We start from the raw sequence: 22,340 nt of genomic DNA, 5'->3' as shown, positions 1-22,340 counted from the left end.
ATAATAATTATATAATATTATACATTTAAAACTCTATATTTAATCGTAGATATACATCTATTTATATAAATGTCGAAGCGGACTGGATATCCGTCTTTAAATTTTTTAGTATTTGTGATTTCTTTTTTTTAACGGATATTAATTTTTATTATTTGTTTTGCTTCAAATACTTATGGATATCAGGATTTTTCTGATCGAATCGAAGCGAATAACGAATCAAATAAAATTTAACGGCTAAAAACCTAGCCCCATAGTAAACTCAAATTGATTATAGATTTTGGGCCTGAATTTTTTACCATAAAAAAATAGAAATAAATCATAAAATACGCGAGCTTATTAATTATGAGCCGAACCAAACTTACTGAACTAATTCTTTTGACACCTTCATATTATTCCAAACTGGAAGAGTTCTAGATCAAAATTCAAAACCAATATCACTCGCCCATGATCCATATAAATATATTTTTTCCACTAAATTATTAAAATCATACTAGAAAGACTTAAACTCTACTAAATAAAAATATTCAGGACTTTTTACCACGAAATCACTACTATTCAATTGTTGGGATCTAAAATTTTAGTAGACCTAAGTCAAAACATACATCATAACCCTACGACTATAAATCAAAACTAGAATTTGATCTCCGCGGATGTTTGTTTTAATAGAACACATATATGAAATTATTCACAACACAGAAATGTAATAGATACGCAAACATGTGATCGTACGGGTGTTTGTTCGATTTATAATATATAAAATTTATGATAGATTAAATTTTTTTAGTTATCTATAATTTGTTGGTTGTTCATTTTGTATTGGATATTAAGCCCAAATGATATGTTATGTAAGATATTCATCAGTTAATAATTTTAACTACATTAACCGTTTTCTGATCTATTTCAATACACCAATTAGTATGTTTGTGTATATTAATAAATCTATTTTTCCAAAATAAAATATTTTATGTAAGAGACAATGTACTTTTATTTTATTAAGATAGATAGATATGTTTTTTTTGTCAACTGAAGCTTGTTATAGCAAAATTACTCTCCAAAAATGGAGTAGAGGTTCCATACAACTGAAAATACAGCCAAGATGGCCAAAAGAAATGTTGAAACAAACGCAAAACATAATGTAAAAGCATGATAGATAGAAGCAATCTTGACGCAAATACCACACAGAACGTAAAGAAGTCTTCGATTATCGACGTCAATGTTGGTGAGCGTAAGGATGCCATGTAAACTAGCAAGCACACATGATGCTTCTAAACCCGAAATTGTAACCAACGATGTCACGAAGTCACGTGGATAATATGGGAGGCCTTCCGACAAGACCTTGAGAGCACATCCATCCTGTAGTAAGGAGGAGGTAGAGGAGCATAACCGAATTGTACCGTTACGCAGGGAGACTTCATATGCTTCGACACATAGCTTGCTCATTTCACCGAGAAATGAGAAAGGAAGTCTAGTAGCAACAAAGTAGACTTGATTCTCTGTAAAAGGACCGAAACTCTCCACAAAAAAGTAATATTTCAAACACAAACACGACCAAATGGAGACGGTAAACTTGAGAACTACCAAGGCAAAACGAATTGCAGTTGTAATTAACAGAGTTTTAGGAGTTCGTCTAAAGAGACTGCTCGATCTATTACCAGCCAGAGAAACGCAATAAACTTGGCCTACAAGCGGGAGATAGACTAAATAATCATAATCTTCCCAAAGGAGAACAAAGGAAGCCGGATAAAGACCGGAAAGGAAGCTGCATAAAGCAGTAATGTTTGGATTGAAACTGAGAGACAAACTCACACAGGTTGGAGTAATGGTAACCAAGGCATTCACAAATCGGGAACATACCAGATTCATCCCAGATGAAGGAGAAATGGAGTCCATGGGAGAGACCAAGCACTGACCAAGCGAGAAGGTTTGAAGGTCCAGAGAATCTGGAAAATCCAAAGTCGCACAAGGAGCAAAACCGGTTTCAGGGGAGGTCTCACAGAGGAGAGCTTTGGTAACTTCTTGGTAATGGTGAGAAGCGAGATACAGCGATGTATCTGGAGAATCGGCGGCGAAAGACGGTGAGTTCGCAGAGAAATCCGGCGAGGAGGCGTAAACAAGTGATGGGATACCACGGATGTCCTGCGACGAACTCTTACGAGTAGAGTCAGGCCTTTCCACGGCCAGATCTGATGAGAGTGGATGAAGTTTTTAGCGAGAAAACAGTAGAAAACGAGATCGTAGTGGAGCAGGAGGAACACATAAGAGCTTAGATGTCGACGCCGGCGGCCAGAAGCACCGCCGGCGTCAAGATGTGGAGCTTGCGGCGGCTCCTCGATTCTCGTGTCTATGAGAGTTTTAGGGCGAACTTTAAGGTCTCCTTTTAATTTTTTAGGCTACCTAAAATTTTTTAAGATAGATATGTAAATACATTTTTATATGCTAATAAATCACAGTTCTGTGTTTATTTTTGAAAAAACTATTAAATTGAAATTTATTTGTTGTATTTTTTTATAATTCAAATATATTTGTGTGAATTATATTAATCATCAAATTATTTAACACATATTTAAAATTTTAGATATAGTTTATATTTTATATTTCAAACAAAATAATATACATGAATATATAACATTAAAGTTTGTATGGCACATGTTAAATGAATCTATTTAATTTTATTGTAAAATTGGTTAGAGAATAATCTGGTTAAAGAATAATTAGAATGTATAATAATTATAAATTTGATTAATGAATAATCTAATAAAATGAAGGGTTGTGGTTAATTAATTAATAGTTAGTAATTAATTGGTATAAGTTGTAATTATTAGGATGAAGTAAATATTATTTTTAAAAGCTACTTCATTTTCAATAGTAGAAATATTTTTTTCAAACAAAGTGTAAGAATATTTTTTTTAATATTATCTTTTTTGTTAATAAAAGAAAGAGGATTAGGTTAAACACAGAAAAAGAGAAGTAGTGAGAGAATTAAAAGATACTTTAGAAGAGAACGAACAAAGTTCAAATCTTTGTATTATTGATGTGTTTTTGGTATTCTGATCTCTTTTTATATTTTCCTTTGTTATTCTATAGTTTGTAATATGATGTGTAATAAGTTTAATTCCCTAAACACTCTAGTTGCAAGCACCATTGTCGTTATAGCATTTAAGGTGTCAAACTAACCAAGGTCATTGACGACAAAGAAAATGCATATTCATAATTAATCTAAACCAATTAGACATGTTTTGTGAGTAGCAAAGTGTAAAAGGTAAAATGATCGCAATCAATCACTAAACAAAGAAGCAAGATTTAATCAAAGTTTAAAAATAGACTCATGGGGTGCGGCAATTGATTAGGTGCTTAGGGTTTAGGTCTAGGAACACACAATTAGATTAATCTACTTCCATGATATTAATTTCTATACTAATCATGTAATTAACATCAATTCTCAGTGGCTAATCACATTCAACTATGTATTAGTTAATCACAAATCCATGCAACCACAAATCATCTTAAGCATCAATTTCCATTGGCCTAACATGATAAGCACTTAAAGTGGTTCATTCAAGCATTTCATCGAATACATTCCCGGCATGAAAAGCCTATGATCCATATTCATGATTTTCAATTTTAATTTAGCATAATATACACCAATCAAGTAAGGACTATATAGATTAAACACTAAAGATCCTAAATCATCCCCACATCAACCTAATCTACGTACATATCCCATGAATCTAACAAGTGACTACTAACTAATCACTATGAAACCCACTAAACACATCAAAAGTTTAGAGATAAACATGGTAGGAAAGTAGATAATAACTACAAACATAAGAAATGATAAAAAGATTGCTTAAAAGATCAAAAGATCCAAACTTTTACAAATGTATCGAGAGTTCTCTTGAGAGAAAAAGAGTTAGATATAAAAATACGAAAAAAAAAAAAAAAAAAAACGTCTAAAATAGTATAAATAGGCTACGTAAATCAAACCGGCTCAACCCGACATACCCGGGCCAACCCAAAAAAATTTCTGTCCGCGGGTCGATCAGCAGCAAAGGCTGGCCGCTGGTATCGTCCATTGGAGACCCGATTGTCGGGCTGATGGTTGAGTGCACGGCCAGCGGCCGAATGCGGACGCTGGGTCTGACCGCTGGGTCGCGGAATGAGATTAGGTCGTCGGCCAGCGGTCGGGCTTGACCGCTAGGTTCTAGGGTATTGATATATGTCTCCAGTAAATTAGCCATAACTCTTAGAATATAGCTCCGATCTACCTGAGACCACTTCGATTGGAAATATAACTCAATTTCCTATGTTGTGGTAAATAATGAGATTCAGTAGATATCTTTAAAACTTTCATCCAAGTAGATGTTTCAAACCCTTGTGGCTTAATCTGCTCCAATTACTCCAAAATCCGAAAGTAACCGCTCCAATATCTATAATATTCAAATGAACAGGAAAATGCAATATATGCTACTAAATGCAATCTAAACGAATTATAATGAGTTAAAACAAGAGGCTAAAAACAATTAAAATAGCAATACATCAACTCCCCCAAAGAAGACGTTATAATTTTCAAATGAACAGGAAAATGCAATATATGCTACTAAATGCAATCTAAACGAATTATAATGAGTTAAAAAAAAGGCTAAAAACAATTAAAATAGCAATACATCAACTCCCCTTGTGGCTTAATCTGCTCCAATTACTCCAAAATCCGAAAGTAACTGCTCCAATATCTATAATATTCAAATGAACAGGAAAATGCAATATATGCTACTAAATGCAATCTAAACGAATTATAATGAGTTAAAACAAGAGGCTAAAAACAATTAAAATAGCAATACATCAACTCCCCCCCCCCCCCCCCCCCCCCAAACTTATCATTTACTTGTCTACAAGTAAACAAGCAAGAAACTTTTAGAAAAAAAGTTTGAAGGTGGGAACTCATAACCAAAAGAAACACACAAAGTTGAACCTAACAAAAGTTCCAAAGCAACTCCATTCTTACTCTTTCGTATTCACCATACTTATCGCAAGTCGAATGTTTTGCTATCTAGCGCATGCCTTGACTTCCATATGCAATCATATCCAGCCATTTAACATTCATTAAGCTCAAGGTGCATTCTCACAAATGGACAAGCAATCACAAACTATGTGGCAAGGAAGAGGAAGGCTTTAATATTGGTGAATCAACAGGGTTATTAAGTTCCTTTGATGGTAATTTACTCTCAAGAAGAAGTAAGTTGGCATTAAGCATAATATATCTAAGAAAGAGAACCACTGATGCATACAATGCTCAGTATGTATTATTCTACTCATTTACTAGACATGAAGCAAGTTCTACCCTTAATTCTCATTGTCAATCTCTCTTTTCACTCACCAAAAGACTCAAAGATCACCCAAGAACACTCTCACCACATGAACCCTTTGTTTCTTTTCTTTGTGTACTATGTACTTTTTCACTTTTCTCTTTTCTTTAGCTCTCATTCTTTCTTCTTCCCCATACTTTGTTTCTTTTCTTTTCCTTGCTATAAGGATTTTTCTCTTTTATTTTGACACTCTTAGAGCTAATCTTTTTCTTTGTGAACTTTATTTTCTTTGATCCCTATAGACTTTTCTTCTTTTAGAATCTTGAGTTCACTCTTTTCCCTTCTTTGTTTTCACACTCCCAAACTTACTCTCTCAATACTCCCTTCCCTCTTAAAAGCTAGTCAATCATGAAACCCTAAAGCTAGCAAGTAATGGAGATCAACCATTGTTGTTCCCAATACTCTCAACATTATGCATATCTCAAACTTTCATAAAAGACCTCAGTAACGAATTAATGTTGACTTGAAAGGAAGAAATGGCTAAGAGTGGAAGGATGCTTGGACTATTTACAAGTCAAAATTAAGTTCAAATTCACATGAATGGCATCAAATAAATCAACTTCCATTAAGACGTGAACAAGTAAGCCGAGAAATCCAAGCATGGACGTTTTTCCATTTTTTCGGTGTATCCAAGGCTAAAGTCTACTCAATTAGGCCAAATTCACATTGGGGTTTCTATGTAATAACCATCTAAACGCAATGCATAAGGCTCATGACAAGTAGACAAAACAGAGCATATGGTGAGATGATAGACTCTTCTCCAAACTTACTTCACACAGTCCCCTGTGTGAGAGTAAACTTAAAAGAGAAATTCAAATAGATAAAACAAATGTAATGATAACTAAGTATTTACAAAGTTGAAGTAATACTTACTTGGAGGCGGGGTTTACTTGGGGTGGTAGAGGACCTTTGGCCTCAGGTTTGCTGCACGGGATTTCGACATGCCTTTGAGCAATATGGTGATCCCCCCCCCCCCCCCCCCCCCCCCAAACTTGTTGGTTGCCCTCTTACATCAATCAAGTTTGCCCATGCTTATTCAAACGTACCAAAGGAAGATAAAAAAATAGGAAATAATATTTACAAAGGATACCATGGGACTTCTTTCCAACTGAGCTTGTTTAAAATCTTCAATTACAGTACAATCTTCAATTACCAAGCTTGAATGGGCATTTTAAGATTGATGGAGATTACCATAATAAATAATAAATCAAATCTGTACAAATGGTAGTTGCATATATTCTATGTAGAGGTATCTTGAACTTAGGACTGTATATACTCATACATTTTACTATTCTCTTTCCCAGTTTGATACAATTAGTACATTTGGTACTACCTTGAAACAACATATATTAGCAAATTTATAACTTTAACGACAACTCAAGTCTGTGAAGACATTGCTCATTGACATTGTACCATCTTCAGATTGGGAATGACTGCTTGTGGAAGCAGGAGTCTTAGTTGAATGAATGGTGATGGTCGACTCACTACCAAGCCAAACTATTACAGTGCTCATGGTTGGTCTCTTTGTTGCATTCTGTTGAACACACAACAGACCTGTCTGAATCAACTTAATGATCTTGTTACTCGGCTTCTCTCCCAATAAAGGATCAATTATAACCTCAGGCCTTCCTTCAGCCCATCTCTTCCGTGCCTGAACCAAAAGAAAAAAAATCATTCTTATTTTCTACATAGGTTTAGAGATACGAGAGTAAGGAACAAGAAGGACTGATATGAGAAAAAAATTACAAAGAAATTACAAAGGCTGCAATTCCTTCTCCTTCAAAGCTATTATTTCTTTGACCACTTATCATCTCTAAAAGCACAACACCAAAGCTATATACATCAGATTTAGCTGAGATTTGTCCATAATTCAGGTATTCAGGAGCCATATATCCACTGCATATATACAATTATAATAACATATTTATGTGTGTTCAAAGTTGATTGATATGCTTTTACCGTGTTCCAGCTATTCGTTTAGTTTCATCTCGAGTCTCATCAGTGTCAAACAGCCTCGCTGTCCCAAAATCTGCAACTTTAGGGTTCATCTCTGCATCTAAAAGGATGTTGCCTGCCTTCAAGTCTCGGTGAATAATCTTCAGCTGAGAATCTTCATGGAGATAAACAAGACCTCGAGCCACTCCTTCTATAATTTTTAACCTCACTTCCCATGTAAGAAGCGAGCGCTTCTCTTCATCTACAAATTTGGAGGAAACATTTTTATTTCAAAGAGTTGCTAGCACTATATAAAATGCAGCTGTCTTTGGAAGTCTCACCGAAGATAAAACGGTCAAGACTTGAGTTGGGGACAAACTCATAGACAAGAATCTTTTCATCTCCTTCATTACAGAAACCAAGAAGCTTAACAAGATTCGTATGCTGGACTCTTGTCAAGATTGAAACCTCATTCCTAAATTCTATACCTCCTTCTGAACCTCTGGTTAATCTCTTCACAGCTATCTCTTTCCCATTTAGTAATATCCCCTGAAACCGGTTCTTAAGATTTTTTACTCATCCAAGACCAAGAACTCAACAATATTATTGGGAATAATATTGTTACTACCCTATTATTAATATTACCTTATAGACCGTACCAAATCCACCTTGGCCAAGCTTATTTTCAGGCGAAAAGTCAGCCGTTGCCGATAGGATCGTACCAAGATCATACGGTAACATAAATTGACCATCTGAATCAGAGTATTCTGCACCACCAACTAAAATAAAAACAAATAAGTCATCAGAAAGGTTGACTGAAGCAAGAAACAAGGTGCAGTACTAACGATTTATTCCGTTGTTTAATTTTCTCCTCCGAGCATTGACTTTGTAGAAACCAACAAATACCAAAAGATTAATGAAAGTCGCAACCACAATTGTCGTGATAATTTCCCTATGCGTGCACCTTCCTGAAAATTAAAAGCCCTTATTAGTCTAAGAACCTCTTTATTATACTTATAAATTTTGGCAATGTTGTAACTCATTTGAGTGACCTTTCTTTTCTGGTATAGAGCTCGGCCGCTTTTCTTGAGCCGGAGGTCGAGGAAGTGCAGGCATACTTGTAACGTTATCCCATCTGAATAAACAGCTCGGAAAACTAGCCATGCCCCCTGCTCTTCCCCTAAACTGTTCTCTAAAGTACTCCACACAATCCCCCAAACATTGCTTGCAATCTTGGGAAGTTATGTCGGGTGTGCATTGCATCGCCATGTTAACATTCGGAAACTCTGTGAAATGGGCGTGTATGGCACTATAGTACTTATGTACCGAGGAAGTATTAGCTTGTGTGGCAGTCTCGAGGGTCTTATTAACCGCTGATTCCCACTGTTGCATGAAAAGTGTCATGTCTTTAGATGGCTCAATATGATCTGGATCTGCCTCTATTAAAGGAGGTATAAGCTCCAAATTCCCAAAAGGTTGGTTTGAGGAACGTACAAGACACCAAAAACGGTCTTCATCGTCACTGCTCCAAACGAAGGATTTCGTGATGTTTCCACAACTCGTTTCTGTATCCAGAGCCAAGCTTTCGAGACAACGGAGACAAGCTTTTTGCTCGTAGTATTTTTCGCAGAAGCCAAGAGCGTAAACTGTGTTGGGATATTGGCCGAGTGAAGCGTTGTAGAATCCGCCGTTAGTGACGACTTTATTAGCAAGAGTAGAGAAGAGATCACGGCGATTCTGAGCGTAGCTGCTGTTGCCGGCTAAGCTTCCGAAACACTTGGCGCCATTAACAACTTCGAGGACAAAGAGAAGAGAAGAAGCGAGGATGATCATCAAAGCAGAAAAAGTTTTATTTTTTTTATTGCTTCTTCGTTAATTATTGTCAAGAAGTAAATTATACAGTAGTTGATTTTAAAATATTGTTATATTTCTTTATTCCATAGTAGGGCTGCGGAAACGTGTATTGTTTGATTTTTAACGATGCAAGTATGTGTTGATTATTAAAAGAGAACGGATATATATCTTATATGGGCACCAATACTTCTAAAGTGTTTCCTGGATATCAAAAATTGAAACTTGAACATGATGCCAAATATATATAATTTTCTAAAATATTTATTTTTAACAACTTTAAAAAAATTAGTTTCTAAAAAGTTTTCTTGTCTTAATGTGCAAGATGCTCACATGCGATGATATTTTATAACATACAACTCAATTGTATTAATATGCACATTAGGTTAACTGATATGCACACGAAATATCAATGTTCTCCACTAGTCTTTCATAAGTTTTTCAAATACATTTTCACCAAAAAACTTCTTAATTAAGCTAAGTCTAGCCATGAAACTATAATAGAGTTCATAAGTTTCCTACCGGACTGCTTGATGAGTATCCCTCCATGCATTTAAATTTAACTAGTTGTTAGAAGTTAGGTTCTAAAGCTTAAAATGAGAACCAACATGTTTAGCGTACTTACTTTTTCAGCCAAAAATCTACAGCTACCAACATATCATTTATATAAAACAACAAGTAAAGTACCTTTCATACTATATATACGTTATGTACATAATATGAATTTTTTTTTGCTTTTCCGAAAGATAGTAGTCTTCCGTAAAAGTATCAAACTTTTGATTTCACTGTTTAGGTGACTGTTTGAGTCTAAAAAATGTTTTCTTAACAAACATACACGATTCTCTTTACCCTTCTGTCTAAACCCGTTAGGGTAGCTATCAAGACTCCCAAGGAGGGAGGCCGTTTTGACATAAATATCTTCTAACTCTAAATTCGGATACACCACTAACCGAAGTAATAGTCTTTACATACACTACTAATTTGGTGAAAAAATCAATTTTACGGTAAAAACATAATTTTACGACAAAAATATAATTTTATAGTTCTGATGAGAAAATAGAATTTCATGGTTTCGGCAGAACAATAAAACATGTGGTAGAACATAACTTCACGAATTTGGTAAGAAAACAACTTTAATTTTTTTGGCAGAAACTAACATAATTTTAGTTTTCGCGGATGATATAATTTTACAGTTCCGGTAAAAAAAGAAAGTTTACGGCTTAGGCGAGAATGTAACTTGCGTTATTGGAGGAAAAATATATAATTTTCGGTTTAACAGAAAACTAGGTGTTTTGCTCGCACATGCGGGCCTAAACATTTTATAATTACGTACTAATACATTTATTACTAATTAAAAGACTAAAATGATAAATTAGTATTTATGTTTTTATTTGAATTTTTTTACGTATTATGATTTCTTTAAAAATCTTATGTATACTATATTAATTATTAATAAATAAATCTTATAAATCACTTAATATTATCTTATTAATTATAAAATTAATGAATTTACTTGATTAATATTTAATTATGTGTTTTTGTTTATTAATTTTATTTTTTATTAAAATATATTTTTGAGATAACAACACAGTATATATAGAAATTATTTTTTTATTATAAAATATATTTTTGGATTTTTGATCATTCTTATTATTATTAATTTTAATCCCTTATCTAATCAAAATAATTTAAATTCATTTTTATTTTGTAGGTAATTTATATATCTTATTCGTTAACGGTATAAACGATATTAACCACTCTAACTTTTAACATGAGAGCTCGGATGCGAAAAGTCACTTGCAAATAAAAATATACAATTTTTTCGGTTTTAACAGAAAATTTAATCTGAATTTTGGATAAAAACATAAAATCATTTTTATTTAATTTTTTTTGGTTGAAAATATTATTATAGTTTTTTAAATTCATTAATTAATAAAAATTATTAAAAGCAATGATTCACAAAATAAAATTTATGAAATTATTACATTAAGTTTAAAATTAAATTTAAATGGGTTGTCTACTGACATGTCCCTCTGTAAACATTATACAGTAAAACCTCTATAAATTAATAATGATGGAACTTTAAAATTTTTTTAATTTATAGAGATATTAATTTACAAAATTTTCCTTATTTAGATTTTTTATTTTAAGATATATTTATTCTAAGATAAGAAAAATATTTGATGTTAGTGTATAGACATTAATTGTTATTTTTTAAAATCTGACATTTATATTAATTTTATTATATTATTTGGTGTATATAATATATATTGTACAGAGCTTAAATGTGATTTTAGATATAGTATTACTATATTTCATAAAAATATATTAAGTGTTAATAAACTATAAAAATAATTTCATTGTGAATACAAAATAAAAAATATAATAATAGGCTCTTATTTATATAAAATAAGTATACATATAAATTATTAATTTATAATTTTAATGGGATTATATTTTTACATAAAAGTTTCTAAAAAATTATAATCCTATTATTTTATCGATTTGTGTCAAATTTTGAATTAGCCCAAGTTGGGACTGGTAAAATTTATTAATTTATCGAGTATTAATTTACAAAGGTTCTACTGTATTTATTTAACATATATACGTTTTTGTCATTGTTCATTATGGACTAATTAACTGCTATCCAACATAAAAATAGTCCTTTTGAACACAGTCCGTTTGAACAAGCGTAATTAAGAGCATTTCGAACAAGTTTTAAAACCTTACACTAGAGTTTGACCCCCGCGCCTGCACGGATATCATTTCTTACTTTTTTATATATTAATATTTGTTTTTATGATTACTGTTATTATATATAGCCATATGAACAATTGTATTCAAAATATCCAAACCCAATCAGGTAATATTTTTTTGGTAAATTATTCACAACCTGTCTTAGATACATTGGTTATTTGAATATTTTGTAGGTCCTATACATCATAACCGAATTGATCCAGACCCGGGTGGATTCGACTCGAGATCCATCCAAAAAGTTATAATAACCGAGCGGACCTACTTTCAAAACCCAAAAAAGTGAGACCCAAAAAATAATCCGTACCTGAATGAGTACCCGAATATCCATGCATAACTAATTCTATAGACAAATAAAAAATCTATGTGTTAACTGTTTTGAATTCTTGGTACAATCAAATTTATTTAAACCTGTTAAATTATTATATATTTTTTTTAAAACAATAAAAACTAAACTATAATGTATGTCCTACCAGCTCAAATAGCCAAGTAAAATATTATGGTTAATATGTAAATAAATGTTATCGAATTATTATAATAAAGATAATTAATAAAAATTTAAGAATAGTGGAAAATGGAATGTAATAAAATATAATAAAATGCAATAAAACATTTTAAAATAGGTAATTTCTATTTTGTACTTATGTACTAAATGTTGTCGAATTATTTTGAAAATACAATAAATGAAGTGGTTAGAATGTGTTAGAAAAGAAAAATGAAAATTGTAATAAAACATTTAAATTTAAGAAATTATTATTTTGTACTTTTGTTTTATTAAAATAGATATTGTATGTTATTTTGTAACCAATGAATTAGGAAATGTTATTGTGTTTATTATTTAATGGTTATGATTTGATTTTTATATATCATCTTGTTTGTTCCCCAACTCAAGGGAAAATCGGTTTATATACAAATTAGTAATTTTGGAGTTACTGGAAATATATCTACTTGATTTTCGAAGTCTTAGAAGAATATTTTATAAACAAAATAGTTGATTTATTCTTAATATATAATCAAATATTTTTTTTTGATAAAGCCAATATATAATCAAATGTAAGTAATGATTCATAATGAATTGTATATATCAAAGCCTTAAAATCACCATAAGTTGATTATATTAATAGTTGATTTTTGAGTGAATTCATGGTTGTTAGATTATCTTACTATATGAATTGAATTCATTAAGTTAATATATAACCTTGAATTTGCTTGGTGCAGGTTAAATCAGCTAAAGGGTGAGGATTTATCAGTTCAAAAAAAAATAAAAGGTGAGGATTTATCGTATACTAGGTTCGTCTCTTTCTTATTTTTCGGGCAAAGTTCGTCTTTTTCTATAGATGAATTTGAAGAGAAACGTTGAGGGAGGAAAAGTTATAGTATAAGTACATTATTCTTGAGATAATCTTTGTTGGTTCTATTTATTTTAGGAAAATATTTAAAACTTGGAAAATACAAACGTTATTTAATATAAATTTATTTAATTATTCAGTGGCATTGAATTGTAAATATTATGTAAGTTTAAGGGTAAAATCTAAACTGTACTTCAGTTTTAATATATTAGATTTTTAATTTTATCCTTTTCAACATAGCTTAAATCTCTAAGAACACTATACTTTTCACTATTCTCTACAATTATATAACTTATATATAATTGTACTTCAAATTTATATCACTTTAATCCTTATGTTTATATTTTCTTAAACCTTCAAGTATATATTTTCTATATATTTTAGTACATAAAATATATAGATATACCAGAATTAAAATGAGAATTATTATCATAAATAATATTATATAAAATAGAAATATTATGTATATGCAATAGGACTATGTTGAATCTCTTCTCTCTTATTGATGCATTTTCTTATAAAAATGAAGATTTACGTATTTGGTGAAACCAAAATATTCATAAATAAGTTATAAGTATTTTGTTTACATTTATAATGTGTATTTATTATTTATTTCAAAAAATTAATTATGATAATTAATTATTAAATTGAAGATTAAAATGCAAAAAAAATTAAAAAAGTAGAAATTTATTTGAGTTTTATTGGATTATACTCTTTAAAAACTCATTTTGAATCAGTCACCTTTTAAAGTGAAGATTCCTGTTGGCGAGGTTCTAAACGATGGATGGACCATGCATTTGACAACTCTATTTTTGTGATGGCTTTTAGGACTGGACATGTAGCAAATACTATCAAAATTTTAATTACAGTAGAACCTATATAAATTAATAATGTTGAAACTTTAAAATTTAATGAATTTATAGAGATATTAATTTTTTTAAAAAAAAATTATTTAAATTTCTTATTTTAAGATATATTTATTCTAAGATAAGAAAAATATTTATTTTAGTGAATAGACATTAATTATTATTTTTTCAAATTTGAAATTTATATTAATTTTATTATATTATTTGGTGTATATAATATATATATTGAATAGAACTTAAATGTGTTTTTAGATATAATATTACTAAATCTCATCAAAAATATATTAGGTGTTAAAAAACTATAAAGATAATTCTATTGTGAATATAAAACAAATAATATAATAATAGGTTCTTACTTATATAAAATATATATGCAAATAAATTATTAATTTATTATTTTAATGGGACCATATATTTACATAGACTTTTTGAAAAAAATTATTATCTTATTATTTTATCGATTTGTGTCAAATTTTGAACCGGACCAAGTTGAGACCGATGAAATTTATTAATTTATAGAGATTATTAATTTATCGAGTATAAATTTATAGAGGTTATATTGTATTTGTGAGTTTCTATGTATTTTACAGGTCTCTAATTTTTTATTTGTTTTGTTTCAGTAAAATATGGATATCCGAAAACTGATATCTCAAATGTTTGTGAATATTTGTTATTTATTTATGTATACATACGGATATCTCAGTTTAATATAAACAAGAAAAACCAATACAATTTTGTTCTTAAAAATATTTTTTACATGATATATAAAATAAAAAATAAAATGTTGTGAAATTATATCTTTCATAGATTTTAAATTAGTTAAAGAATAAAAAAAAATCTAAGAAAAAAATAAATTTGTGAGCAATACGTAGAGGTTTTGATTTTCCTATGGATTAGCGGTACGATTATGATGCTCGCCAATCTCTTGACTTTGGTAAGGCTTATGTTGAAGTGACTTCCCCAGGTTTTTAATTTTTTCTTTATTTAATAATTTTAAAAGTAATAATATGAACATAATTTATTAAATCATATATTAAAATAATAAATATGTAAATTTATAAATTTAAAACCTTACATTTAATCTATTTTTGGAGCGGATATCTTCCTATTAAAATTTTAGTATTGGTTTGCTCCTAATGTTTACGGATATTCTTATTTCCGGATCAATTCGAAACGAATAATGAATCAAATCAAATTTAATATACAAAATGACCAGCCCTAACGGCTTCAACTCCTTTAGAAATTTCGAAGTTGGCTGCTTGACTACTTGACCCCATTCAGATCCAGTTGTCTATTTTAACTCCACTGGAAATTTCCAAGTTGGGTGCTTGACGAGTTGAGTCCACTCGTGGCATGCAGTGTCATCATTTCCAATCAACGTCGTTTCCACTACCAAACAATAGCATCTGAGAGTGGACTCAACTCGTCAAGCACCCAACTTGGAAATGTCCAGTGGAGTTAAAATAGACAACTGGATCTGAATGGAGTCAAGTAGTCAGGCAGCCAACTCGGAAATTTCCAATGGGTTAAAGCCGTTTGGTTTGGGTATTTTATCAATTAAATTTGATTTGATTCATTATTTATTTGGATTGATCCAAAAATCAGAATATTCATAAATTTTGGGAACAAAGTAAATACTACAAATCAATACCGTAAAAAACGAACAAATTATAAATACTAAAATTTATTCGGTGGATATCCGCTCCAAAAATATATAAATACATATCTAGATTAATGTAGATTTTTAAATTTATAAGTTTATATAATTATTATCTAATATATACTTTAATAAATTATATTCATATTATAACTTTTCAAAGTATTCAATCAAGAAAGGAAAACAAATATTTATGAAAACTATAAGTTTTCTTAAGTTTTTTTTTTAAAAAATATTTACCTATCAATCATCACAATTTTACGGTTTCAACAAAAAATACAGCTATGTTTTTAGCGACAAAATATAATTGACAGTTATGCTTGGAAAATTTATGTTATAGTTTTGGCGGAAACACATTATTTTACTATTTTTGTGGAAAAACATAATGATAAGGATTTGGCAAAAAAAAAAAAAAATTTCAGATTGGACGGAAATGATTTTTTATGCAAAACACATTTTACGCGAAAATGCAGTTTTACAGTTCAAAAACTCAATTTTACGATTTTAACGAGAGAACACAATTTTACTACTTTGGCAGACAACATTATTTTATCGTTTGGCCAAAAAGCATAATTTACCGATTTTGGAGGAAAACATATTTTTTACAGAACTGTTTTTTTTTCTTTTGGTGGGAAAAACATTTACTGTTTTAGAAGAAAGCATAATTTACAGTTTAGGCAAAAAATATAATTTTAAAGTTTAGCCCAAAAAATAAATTAAAAAATTTAGAGAGATAATGTAATTTCAGTTTTTTGACAAAATAAGTATATTTTTGGCGGTACAATATAATTTTACAAATTTTGTTAAAAATAGTGTTTTTAAAATCGGACTGGAAGCTTAACCGAAAAATATTTGGGTCATGGTTCAATATGGTTCGACCAGATCAAACTTAGTTCAATAATTTGCTTTAATATATTTTAATGCTATATAAATTTTAAAGTAATGCTATTAAATATGATACATAATTAAAATATAAATAAGTATCCAATATAAAAAATTGTAATATAAACTATTTTTTGTTTATATAGTCGATTTGTGAATATTTGATGGTTTTAATGGTTTTTATTCAGTTCAATAGCTTTAAGACCCAATCAGGCTATGTGACCGGTCCATGGTCGAACCAATTATTAGACCCAACCCGGCTATATGACTGGTTCATTGTTGAATCTAGTACAACCATCGGGTCAGTCCGGTTTTGAAAATACTGGTTGAATAGTTTTTATTCAGTTCAATAGCTTTGAGACCCAATCCGGCTAAGTGTCTGGTCCATAGTCAAACCAATTATTAGACCCAATCCGGTTTCATGATCGGTTCATAGTCGAATTTAGTCTAACCATCGGGTCGGTTTGGTTTTAAAAGCACTGGTTTAATGTAACTTTTTGTATAATATAAGTTTATGGTAATGAACATGGGTACACGGTACATAATAATCTTTTAATAAAAGCATAAATATTTTGTATCTAAAAGGTGGTGTAACTCAAAAATCTATTTATAAAAGTGATAATATTCTACATCTACAAGAGAAACATGCGACTCTCTTTTTGTCTTTAAATTCAAGAGAAACATGCGGCTCTCTTTTTGTCTTTAAATTCAAGATAAACTGGGCCAATTTTACTAAAAAAATTAAAACCATGAAAAATTCATAAATCGACTATATAAACAAAAACATAGTTTATATTTACAACTATATGTGCGGGCTTAATAATTTTATTAAATTTTATAAAAGGATATATTATCAATTTAAAAACTATTAGAATAAATTATTTCATGCTTTTGAATATTTAATAATTAATTAAATGTTTAATTTTTATATACAATACTTTTTATTTTAATAAAATATCTTTTATTACGTAAAGAAAACTTGAAAAAATTCATATATAAATAAAACTATATACAGAAATTTATATTTATTTTAAAAATATTATGATGTAAAATATTTTTGGATAACATAATATTGAATCTTTTCAGATAATGATGTTTATCAAGTTAATTAAATTCATTTTTAATTTTTGAGTGATTATATATCCACAGATCTAATCTATTTATTAAGAATAATAAAGATTTTAAAGCTCTAACTTTTGACGTGATAGATGCAGATTTTTTCTCTGTAGTGGTTTCTAGAACTTACTATGGTATCTATTCATACTTTTTGCTACTCTCATTCAATACAATTAGAACATCTTGTACTACCTTAAAAATAACATATAGATTAACAATTTGTAACTCAACGACAACTCAACTCTGTCAAGACATTGCTCATTGACGTCGTACCATCTTCAGATTGGGAATGACTCACTGTGAAAGCAGGAGCCTTAGGTGAAGGAATGGTGATGGCCTCACTGCCAAGCCAAACTATTACAGTGCTCATGGTTGGTCTCTTTGTTGCATTCTGTTGAACACACAACAAACCAGTCTGGATCAACTTAATGATCTCGTTACTCGTCTTCTGTACCAATAAAGGATCAATTATGATATCAGGCCTTCCTTCAACCCATCTCTTCCATGCCTGAACCAAAAGAAGAAAAAAAATATTACTTTAGGTTAGGATACCAGAGGAAGTACCAAGAAGACTGATATGAGAAGACACTTACAAAAGCTGCAATTCCTTCTCCTACAAAGCTATTATTTCTTCGACCACTTATCATCTCTAGAAGCACAACACCGAAGCTATATACATCAGATTTAGCTGATATTTGCCCATGATTCAGGTACTCAGGAGCCATATATCCACTGCATATATACAACTATAATAACTTAGCTGATGGGGAGCATATTTATGTGTCTTCAAAGTTCATTGATATGCTTTTACCGAGTTCCAGCTATTCGTTTTGTTTCAGCTTGAGTCTCATTTGTGTCAAAAAGTCTCGCTGTCCCAAAATCTGCAACTTTTGGGTTCATCTCTGCATCTAGAAGGATGTTGCTTGCTTTCAAGTCTCGGTGAATAATCTTCAGCTGAGAATCTTCATGGAGATAAACAAGACCTCGTGCAATGCCTTCTATAATTTTGAACCTCACTTCCCATGTAAGCAGCGAACGCTTCTCTTCATCTGTAGATATGAAAGCAACTTTTTCATTGCTAAGATTTTCTAAAATATATAGAAAGTGCAGCTGTTTTGTTGAAGTCTCACCGAAGATAAAGCGGTCAAGACTTGAGTTGGGGACAAACTCGTATACAAGAATCTCTTCATCTCTTTCATTACAGAAACCAAAGAGCTTAACCAGATTCTTATGCTGGAGTCTTATCAAGAGTGAAACCTCATTCCTGAACTCCACACCTCCTTCTGAACCTCTGGTTAATCTCTTCACCGCTATTTCTTTCCCGTTAAGTAGTATCCCCTGAAACCGGTTCTCAGGATTTGTTACTCATCCAAGACAAAGATCTCGATAATATTATTAGGAAATACTACCTTATAGACCGTACCAAATCCACCTTGGCCAAGCTTATTTTCAGTCGAAAAGTCAGCTGTTGCCGATAAGATCATACCAAGATTGTACGGTAATATAAATTGACCATCTGAATCAGCATATTCTGCACAACCAACTAAAACGAAAAGAAATTAGTTACCAAATAGGCTGACTGAAGTAGGCAAGAAAATGGAAAAACATAACCCAATATCTGAACCGAAATCAAGCCAAACCTGAACTGAAAAAAATCGAAATCAGAATGGATCTTGTAGAGCATTACCAAACATATACGAACTCAAACTGTTATTAACCAATCTCTAATGGTTAATTTGAAAAACACGAAAATTCGAAAACCACTGATATGAAGATCCGTATTAGTATTCAAAATAAGTATTTGCAGGTAAATAAGTATTTCAAATACTCAATTCCATGTTTATTTGATATAGTATCTAAAAATAAATATTTAAACTTAAATAAATACTTTAAATACTCAAATCTATATTTATTTTGATACAAAAACTAAAAATACTAGTATTCGAACGGAAATAAAGTAAATCTGAAACCAGTTTGGTTAAAAATCCGAAAAACCAAACCCTACATAGACTCGAACAGGTACCTTAACGCACATGCATAGACTCAAGCAATAAACAAGGCGCACTTACCATTTATTCCGTTGCTTAATTTTCTCCTACGAGCATTGACTTTGTAGAAACCAAAAAATACCAAAAGATTAGTGAAAGTAAGAACGACAAAGGTCAAACCGATAATTTCCCAATGCACGCATCTTCCTGAAAAATTTAAACTTTTTGTTAGTCTGAGAACCTCTTTATTATACTAACAGAATTTTGGCAGTGCTGTAACTCATTTGTTTGACCTTTCTTTTCTGGTACAGAGCTCCTCTTTTCCTGAGCCTGAGGTCGAATAAGTGCAGGAACTCTTGTAACATTACCAATAGCACCATGGAAAGACAATAGATCCCACCTGAATAAACAGCTCGGAAAACTAGCCATGCCCCCTGTTCTTCCCCGGAACTGTTCTCTAAAGTATTTCACACAATCTCCCAAACATTGTTTGCAATCATGGGAAGTTATGTCGGGTGTGCATTGCATCAGCATGTAAACATGCGGATACTCTGTGAACTCGGCTTTTACGATACTATAATACTTATATACCGAGGAAGTATCAGCTTTTACTGCAGCTTCAAGGGTCTTATTAACCGTGTATTCCCACTGTTGCGTGAAAGAGGTCATGTCTATAGATGGCCCAATATGATCTGGATTTGGCTTTATGGAAGGAGGTACAAGCTCCAAGTTCCCAAAAGATTGGTTTGAGGAACGTATAAGACACCAAAAACGGTCTTCATCGTCACTGCTCCAAACGAATGAGTTCATGCTGTCTCCACAACTCGTTTGTGTATCCAGACTCGAGCTTTCGAGACAACTGAAACAAGCTTTTTGCTCGTAATATTTTTCGCAGAAGCCAAGAGCGTAAACTCTGTTGGGATACTGGCCGAGTGAAGCGTTGTAGAATCCGCCGTTTGTGACGACTTTATTAGCAAGAGTAGAGAAGAGATCACGGCGATTCTGAGCGTAGCTGCGGTTGCCGGCTAAGCTTCCGAAACACTTGCCGCCATTAACAACTTCGAGGGTCTGATGAAAAAGAAGGTAGCAAATCATCAAAGCAGGGAATTTCTCCATATTTTTTTTATATGTAAGATAGCAAATGTTTTTTTTTTCTTGTACTTATTGTCAAGAAGTAAAATAATAATTATTTTAGAATATTGTTATTATATTTCTTTATTCCATGGTAGATAGGGGTATACACGTGGCAAGTGCTCCGCTAATTTCAGATATTTGATACTCGGTTTATCTTGTTCAAGTAGTTAAATTTGCTATTTGTATTTGACTAATTTAAACCGAATATTCGATGTGCCAAGTATTTGTCGAAATTTTGAACACTTTGAAATTACTTGACTTATTCCATTACTTACTCAAAACTATTATTTAAATCTAAAATACTTGATTTGAATCTATATTTAAATTTAAAATATTGAAAATTACAATAGATTTTGATTTGAAAATTAGATTATTAGGCTTCAATATTTTAATAAAGATATTTGATTTTTAAATCAGAAATCTCTACTGATTTTTGTTTATAAAAACATAAATGTTAACAACACCTATTTAATGAATATTAAGTATAATTGTTATATGAAGGAGTAGAAAGTAAACAAGTCAACTACTTACAAAAATAAAGAGGTTTGATAGTTGATTTGTGCTTGCAAGTAATAAAAGCTAGATATTTACCCGACTTGCTGATAGCAACTACTTGTTTGATACTTGTTACCCGACTTGTTGATAGCAAGTACTTGTTACCTGACTTGACGATAGCAAATTAATAAGATAACTACTATATGTTTAGGATAACTCCTACTATTTCCTTATTTCCCTAAGATAATGATGTAACTAGTCCTACTTCTTATCTCGTTAGGAGTTCTATCTTTGTATAAATAGAGGACATTGCCTAAGGAATCAATAACACAACTATTATTTTACTATTCTCCTACTTGTTTTTCAAGCCGAATACAGAACAAGTTGTGGGTACAAGCCAAGTAACTATACCCAGCCCTAAAATTGGTGGGTGCCGTATGGCTGAGAAAAGTGTATTGTTTGATTTTCAATGTTGATTATTAAAACAGAATGGATATTCTTTGGGAGAATTCCAACTTTACAACAAATTTGATACCAATGTTCAAATTTACTTTTACAAGATAATAATTTTCATAAATACTTTGAGTGTATGATGAAAAAGAATAAACTAACCCTCAAAATAATTTATAAATGTTTAAAAATAATTTATAAAAAATTGTAAAAGTATCAACCCAATCCTAACCCTAAATACTATAAAATTATAGTATTTTAAAATTTTCTATATATCTTATATGGACGCCAACTACAGTTTCATATATATATATATATACATGAAAAATCAGTTTTCTAAAAAGGGTTTTATTCACAATTTGGTTTGAAGCATTCAAAAGAGTTGCGTACGATTCTGGTATGTATTGTTTGCTAAGTGCAACTCTAAGCATAACATCAAATTTAGAGTAGTGAGGTCCGGGATCTTACGGTTGAGTGGTAAGGGCACATGCTTAGGACGC

General features: G+C 31.0%; 3 protein-coding genes across 9 annotated transcripts; all 3 read right to left on the bottom strand.

The window, feature by feature from the left end:
• Nucleotides 1-1,008: 1,008 nt before the first annotated feature.
• Nucleotides 1,009-2,484, bottom strand: LOC106381442. 2 transcript variants are annotated; one of them, XR_002655876.2, is made up of 2 exons: nt 1,855-2,484; nt 1,009-1,759 (listed from the first exon to the last, which is right to left on the bottom strand). XR_002655876.2 is itself a non-coding variant. In XM_013821343.3 (2 exons), exons 1-2 carry the CDS (start codon nt 1,888-1,890, stop codon nt 1,045-1,047), a joined length of 504 nt encoding a protein of 167 aa, XP_013676797.1. In that variant the 5' UTR covers nt 1,891-2,414; the 3' UTR covers nt 1,009-1,044. The 2 variants fall into 2 exon arrangements, 1 of the variants encoding a protein (XP_013676797.1); XM_013821343.3 differs by having other exon boundaries at nt 1,009-1,512; nt 1,855-2,414.
• A 4,066-nt stretch (nt 2,485-6,550) lies between these two features.
• Nucleotides 6,551-9,313, bottom strand: LOC106378190 (putative cysteine-rich receptor-like protein kinase 39). Of its 5 annotated transcripts, none has more exons than XM_048751013.1 (8): nt 8,351-9,313; nt 8,144-8,266; nt 7,944-8,077; nt 7,787-7,847; nt 7,640-7,702; nt 7,323-7,560; nt 7,121-7,259; nt 6,551-7,014 (listed from the first exon to the last, which is right to left on the bottom strand). In XM_048751013.1, exons 1-8 carry the CDS (start codon nt 9,129-9,131, stop codon nt 6,730-6,732), a joined length of 1,824 nt encoding a protein of 607 aa, XP_048606970.1. In that variant the 5' UTR covers nt 9,132-9,313; the 3' UTR covers nt 6,551-6,729. The 5 variants fall into 5 exon arrangements, with proteins under 5 accessions (XP_048606970.1, XP_048606971.1, XP_048606972.1 ...); XM_048751014.1 differs by having other exon boundaries at nt 7,944-8,065; XM_048751015.1 differs by having other exon boundaries at nt 7,110-7,259; nt 7,640-7,847.
• Nucleotides 9,314-17,912: 8,599 nt separating this feature from the next.
• LOC106381441 (putative cysteine-rich receptor-like protein kinase 39) lies at nt 17,913-20,911 on the bottom strand. Of its 2 annotated transcripts, none has more exons than XM_013821342.3 (7): nt 20,055-20,911; nt 19,843-19,968; nt 19,183-19,304; nt 18,904-19,111; nt 18,585-18,822; nt 18,367-18,505; nt 17,913-18,281 (listed from the first exon to the last, which is right to left on the bottom strand). In XM_013821342.3, the coding sequence occupies exons 1-7, from the start codon at nt 20,875-20,877 to the stop codon at nt 18,000-18,002; spliced, it is 1,938 nt and encodes a 645-aa protein (XP_013676796.1). In that variant the 5' UTR covers nt 20,878-20,911; the 3' UTR covers nt 17,913-17,999. The 2 variants fall into 2 exon arrangements, with proteins under 2 accessions (XP_013676796.1, XP_013676795.1); XM_013821341.3 differs by having other exon boundaries at nt 19,183-19,316; nt 20,055-20,910.
• Nucleotides 20,912-22,340: the final 1,429 nt, after the last annotated feature.

This window comes from Brassica napus, chromosome C3 (genome assembly GCF_020379485.1).
Source record: "Brassica napus cultivar Da-Ae chromosome C3, Da-Ae, whole genome shotgun sequence".
NCBI classification, from domain to species: Eukaryota; Viridiplantae; Streptophyta; class Magnoliopsida; order Brassicales; family Brassicaceae; genus Brassica; species Brassica napus.
This window is presented reverse-complemented; position numbering and strand designations above follow the sequence as displayed.